The 6,193-nt window shown below is 47.4% G+C and overlaps 1 protein-coding gene across 1 annotated transcript in view; it reads left to right on the top strand.

Annotated features, from left to right (window-relative positions):
* Positions 1-6,193, top strand: part of AFF3 (AF4/FMR2 family, member 3) — a 420,422-nt gene that overhangs the window by 377,460 nt on the left and 36,769 nt on the right. The window contains exons 15-16 of the mRNA XM_014529775.1: positions 2,279-2,480; positions 5,213-5,334. Of these exons, the coding sequence (XP_014385261.1) occupies positions 2,279-2,480; positions 5,213-5,334 (324 nt within the window). The remainder of the gene's footprint in view (positions 1-2,278; positions 2,481-5,212; positions 5,335-6,193) is intronic.

Below are 6,193 nucleotides of genomic sequence, written 5' to 3'. Positions count from 1 at the left end.
TGCCTCCTGCATGCCCCCTACTGGGGATCGAGTCCAAAACCCGGACATGTGCTCTGAACAGCAGGAGTGAACCGCCTGCATGCCCCCTACTGGGGATCGAGTCCACAACCCGGACATGTGCCCTGAACAGGAGTGAACCACCTGGTTCATAGGTTGACTGACACTCAACCACTAAGCCACCCCGGCCAGGATAAGTAACCTTTCTAGCACATGTGTAACTACCATGATTGTAGTGATGATTATAAACGGTATTCATTATGCTCAATTTCAGTGAGAGGTTATTGAGAGTGAGGGTGTCACTTCCATCCTACATGGAGCCCAGGACTCATAAGCTCTTGCAGTAGAGCCTTTGCCTGGCAGAGCCTGCCCTGCCGGGGCTGACCGGCAGACCCTGAACGACGGGTGAATGATTACTCTGACACACATTTCTGTGAAACAGAAGCTAAGGGGCTAGTTGGCATAAGGCATCAAAAAAGCCTCGATTGCCTGCCTCCTTAGGTTTTTATTGTAGCAACAGCTTGAACTAAAATTAACCTCTAGATACAATCAGCAGGGTAAGCATCCTTAAAGAAAGTATATGCTTCTACAAGGTCATGTCTAAAGACCAAACATAGAGATTCTAGCAAAACACACTGAGGATCGGACTTGTTTGGAAAAGTCACGGTAGGGGCTGCCGCCTTCGGCAGGGTCCCCCCAGAGGCCCCCGACCTTTCGGAGAATCCTCCTTACAGACTTTCCAACCAAGTCCCGTGCTTCCCCACATGCCCTGTCTGGTGGGTTCATGTTAAGTGATGACACAGTGTATAGCAATGTGCCTTGAGTACTTTCTAGGAAAGGCGGTCTGGGTACCCCCGGGTTGGTGCTGACTGCTGTCAGTTATACCCGTGTGATAGGACAACCCCATATGTAAAGAGGTCACCCATCCCAAAAAGGAGATCCAAAGAAAGTTTCTTTGGTTAACTTGACTATATAAACTTATAATGATAAAGAAGAAATAATCATATGTCCATGATAGTACAATGTAATAATCCAATTTCCATGAACATTTAAAATCACATATATGTACAATGATAGAGTTAGATATGGGACTTTTTTCACTCACATGTCAAGAAACAGTTCTATTCAGACTGTTCACATCCATCTGCACCGTCAGCGCCTCCATCATCACTAGCCCAGTGACTGTGATTGGCCCTCGGCAGTTTTTCAGACGTGCCTTCCCACTGCTGAGCTGTTAGTCGTCCAGTGCTTTTTGAACCAGAAATCGATCACCACAGATTCTATCCCTAAACATGTCTATTTGCATAATCTCGAGAGCCTTGGCTTTGTCATCTGAGGCCTGTGTTTGCTATTTCTACATGGTCACCACCAACTAAGGAAATTGCTTTTGAAGTGACTTTAATGATTTGTTTGCAGGGATAGCCAACACATACAATCATAACTGTGGGAATAATGACTACATTTTGTTAAATGAATTTACCTTTTCTTTTTTTAACTGACTATCAGGGGACTTCTACAAGCATCCCAAATTAGCAATGGTTGAGTTTCTTTCAAGCTCATGTGTCTTTTCCCAATTTTTTTCAAATTAAGTAATGGAGAGAGTCCTAACAATAACTCAAGGATAATGACTAACTTCTCTGATGGTTAATTGTGTGTGTCTGTGTGTGTAGAGGGGGGGAGCGGGGAGGGAGTTCCAGACTGTAGTTTTGAAGGTAAAATCAGGAGCTAGAATTCGAAAATGTCACTTCTGATGATTTTTTTGTTCTGTGTTCATTCTGATCAATGCCTGGTTAGCTGGGAAACCTAACAATTGAAAGTTGCTTCTTGCTTTGCAAATCATTCTGTAATCCTGTTATTCTCCATAAAATAATTAGTATAAGCTCAGCTGTTAGCAAAAGTCCTTTTAGAAGTAGGAACAAGTATGTCATTTGATTGACTCCTCATTGCTTGCTGCTGACACTTAGTAGGAAAACAGGAAGAAGTTGGTTGTGCATTTTGAGATCCATGGGTGAAAAACTTAGAAAATGAAAGTCTTATTATTCTTAGTTATTTAACTCCAGAGTTACTCTTCATCCTGTAGGACAAGTAAAGAAACAATGAGTGAAATTTGCTTATTGTTTGTTATGGTCCTAATGCCATAAAATTGTTTCCGGGTATAATAATTCCCCATAAACGTCTTGCTGCCAGCAGGCTTTAAATAGGAGGCTTGGGTCATATATAAGACATTTACTTCTCCCTGTGCTGGCTTGTGACATTCCATTACTGTGATTTTCTTTTGCAGCTTGGCAATACCCATCAATAAAAATGAAAAGCTGCTCCGGTCGCCCATCTCACCCCTCTCCGACGCCTCTAAACACAAATACTCCAGCGAGGACTTGACGTCTTCCAGCAGGTCCAGCGGCAGTGGCTTGTTCCCTTCCACCGCCTCCAACAAAAAGCTCAAGGCGGAGAGCCAGCTGCCGGCTCATGCCGCAGACCTCACGGTACGTTGATGCTCTTCCTGTCCCCATTGAATGTGAAATGAAGCTGAGCACACCCCGACACGCCACCTGTCTTAGCCCAGCACGGTCTGGACACACACTTGAGGTTCCAGAAAGGATCCCTAAGGCTGTTCTGGGAAGATTTGGCGCAGGGACAACTGCAGGAGGAGAAACTGAGGAGCCCTCTGCTCAGCAAGCCTGTGGGGTTTCGTTCCCCATTCTGAAAACAACAGCCCAGAGTAATACTATCACGAGACAAAGGAGATCGGGAGTTTGGGACCAACCCACCCTTTCATTTGAAAAGATTCCTTGTCCCAGAACAGAGCTAAGCCTGGAATGGAAACCCCAGGCCAAAATGTTGGGGTTCCCCCTCCAACCTGGGTGACCAGTGTAGCAGCCACAGTGTGGGACCCCCACCACCCCTCTTTAGGCAACCTCCTGGGGTGATTCCAGTGCCCTACACTCCCCTGGGGAGGGGAGGGGGTTGGGGTGCACCATCCATCTAGCTTCATAATTAGTGGACACGTGGCCTTGGGTCACTTGTTTCGTCTCTCTGAGCCTGTTTCATTTGCAAAACAGCATCATAAGATTTAAATGAGATGATGTTATCTAAAGAACCCAACACCTGTGGACATCTGTGCAACTAACACTACAAGCTAGTTCCTCTGTACTGCCCCCCAGCTGGGTGCTGGACCACGCATCCGCTGGGCTACATTATTTCATTCCACATCTCCCCACTGCATTCGCTCCGTCACTGTGCCTGTCAAAACCAGTGGGGCTTTGTGAGGCTGGGGGAGGTGAGATATGAGAATATGACTCGACAAGGAGATGGGGAGGCAGTACTCAATGCTTTATCCCATAATGAGATCAAAGGGTTAGTAGAAGGTCTTACAAGAGCCTAAATCTCATTGTATCAGGAAATTAACCCTCTAAAGTGCCCTCATTTGGGAACAATTATATTTAATTCTAAACTATAAGAATCTGAGAAAACCATATTAGGAAAACCTGAAATAAAAAACTACCAATTCAAATTTAAAAACAAACAAAACTTCTCTTTGCCTCTAGGTCCTTATAGCACAAGCAAAACATTGTATGGTGTGCAGAAATTTGTAAAAAAATAGAGACTTTATTTAGTCATTCTTTCCCTGACTAGATGGTTATTGAGCAAGTGCTTACTGGGTGCTGGGCACTGTGCCCAGCAGCAGAGACGCAAGGACAGTCTAGCAGATTCAATCTGAGCCTCCGTGAAACCTCCCGTCCAGCTGGGGAGAGCAACTTAGACAGGGGCCACACATCGGCGGTTCCGACCGCGCCTGCAAGAAGGAAATGCACGGGGGCTCTTACAGCGAGGAGGCTGATCCCCACATAAAATCGGTCCACACTGAAAGGAGCATTGGCATACACTCTGTCACTTTTTTTTCATTCTACTATTTTTAAATATTTTTTTATTGATTTCAGAGAGGAAGGGAGAGAGAAACATCAATAAGAGAATCATTGATTGGCTGCCTCCTGCACGCCCTCTACTGGGGATCGAGCCCACAACCCAGATCTGTGCCCTGACCAGGAATCAAACCATGACCTCCTGGTTCATAAGTCGATGCTCAACCACTGAGCCACACTGGCCGGGCTACCTTCTATTTTAGTTACTTCAGAGGAATTGATTTGAATTCCATAACCAAAGGCAATTGCCTTCTGATCCAAGTGTATGCACACAATGGGTGCTCTATAAATATTAGTGTCCCCAAGAGTTACAATTTTTTTAATTTTTCCACAAATCAATAGTGTCCTTTTAAAAACATATTTTAAATAATTTCTAGTAATTCCCTATGGCTTTTTCCAATCTTAACAGACAGCGAATAAGAGGCAGTCTGTTTGTAATCTGAACACCTCTTTTGCGAGGGATTGTGGGTTACAGCTTAGTGGTAAGTAGCACCTGGAGCTTGTTAGAAATGCATGCTCTCAGGCTCTGCCCCTGACCCACAGACCTGGAGGCTCTGAGGGGGGCCGCTGTCTGTGTGCTGCTATGCACAGAATGAGCTCATGCAGAGTCAACTTGGAGAACCACAGGTCTCGCCAATGGAGGAGAGCAGGGCGAGTGCTAGCCCCGGGCCCCCGTCCCAGCACTGGGAGACGGGCTGTCACTTGACCTCACCGAACCGCAGGGCCCAGGTCTGTGAGAGGCCACGCCAAGCCTTCTCCGATGATACTGTTGTGAGATGACACTGCACAGCATACAGGGGCGGGCAGAGTGGGTTTACAGTTGTGGGTGTGCGAAACACGGGGTTTATTCTTGTATTATTACAATCATTACCTGCATGGCTTTCTTTCATATGAACAACTGTAGACCTCCACCGAACCGCAGGGCCCAGGTCTGTGAGAGGCCACGCCAAGCCTTCTCCGATGATACTGTTGTGAGATGACACTGCACAGCATACAGGGGCGGGCAGAGTGGGTTTACAGTTGTGGGTGTGCGAAACACGGGGTTTATTCTTGTATCATTACAATCATTACCTGCATGGCTTTTTTTCATATGAACAACTGTAGACCTACTTTTGCCCCACCCTGTATCTGAAAGCCCCTTTTGAGAACTGGGATGCACATATTTCTTTTTCTTTATTTAAACAAAAGCACCACCGATTCTAACAGAGTCTGGGACACAAGATATTCTGTGCGATGGGTTGCTCTTTCAGCCACGTGGCCAGTTTCTCAGAACCGGCATGTTGTTTGTTGTTTAGAAAGCAGCTCACCACAGCTCGGAAAGTGTTCTCCACAAGCCACGGCCACAGACGGAACCGTGGTCCCCGGGCTCCAGCGGCCACCGGGACTGCAAGAGGCAGAAACTCGTTTTCGACGACATGTAAGTGTGGACTCTGCGGCTACGGTGAGGGCCAGCGGGAAAGGGCAGTCCCACAGGGGAGGGGACGTGCATCTGGGATGCAGTGGCCATTCCTGCCGCGACCTGTCAGGTAAGCGTCCTCTCAAAGGGATGTGCAGCTGAACTTGAGTGGCCCCCGGGGCCTGGGGGGACTTCGGAACAGCCAGAACCACCGCGCGCAGGGGGCTGCAGCCAGGATGTCCGAAAGGAAGGCGAACGGCATCAGCGAGCCTTTTGTACTCGTGACTGTTGGCGGTTGTATGCTACCAGAGAGAAACGTTTTTGTTTTGATAAAACAGGCTCTCAAAGGGATGTGCAGCTGAACTTGAGTGGCCCCCGGGGCCTGGGGGGACTTCGGAACAGCCAGAACCACCGCGCGCAGGGGGCTGCAGCCAGGATGTCCGAAAGGAAGGCGAACGGCATCAGCGAGCCTTTTGTACTCGCGACTGTTGGCAGTTGTATGCTACCAGAGAGAAGCGTTTTTGTTTTGATAAAACAGGCAAAGAATAATAGTGATTCACTCCCAGAAGCTCTTTCCTTGGAAATGCTGTATTCTTTCCCGAGTCGGTTTGGCTCAGTGGATAAAGCGTCAGCCCGCGGACTGAAGGGTCCTGGGTTTGAATCTGGTCAAGGGCATGTACCTCGGTTGCAGGCCCAATCCCCGGCCCTGGTCGGGGGGCTTGCGGGAGGCAACCAGTCGATATGTCTCTCGCATCTATGTTTCTCTCTCTCTCTGTCTCTCCCCCTTCCCTTCCACTCTCTCTAAAAGTCAATGAAAAAAATATCCTCGGGTGAGGATTAAAAAGAAAATGAAATCTATAATCTTTATACCAGTATAAAC

The sequence above is a fragment of the Myotis brandtii genome, unplaced genomic scaffold, assembly GCF_000412655.1.
Source record: "Myotis brandtii unplaced genomic scaffold, ASM41265v1 scaffold1169, whole genome shotgun sequence".
NCBI lineage: Eukaryota > Metazoa > Chordata > Mammalia > Chiroptera > Vespertilionidae > Myotis > Myotis brandtii.
The sequence above is the reverse complement of the archived record's forward strand: the minus strand, read 5'-3'. Positions and strand labels throughout refer to the sequence as shown.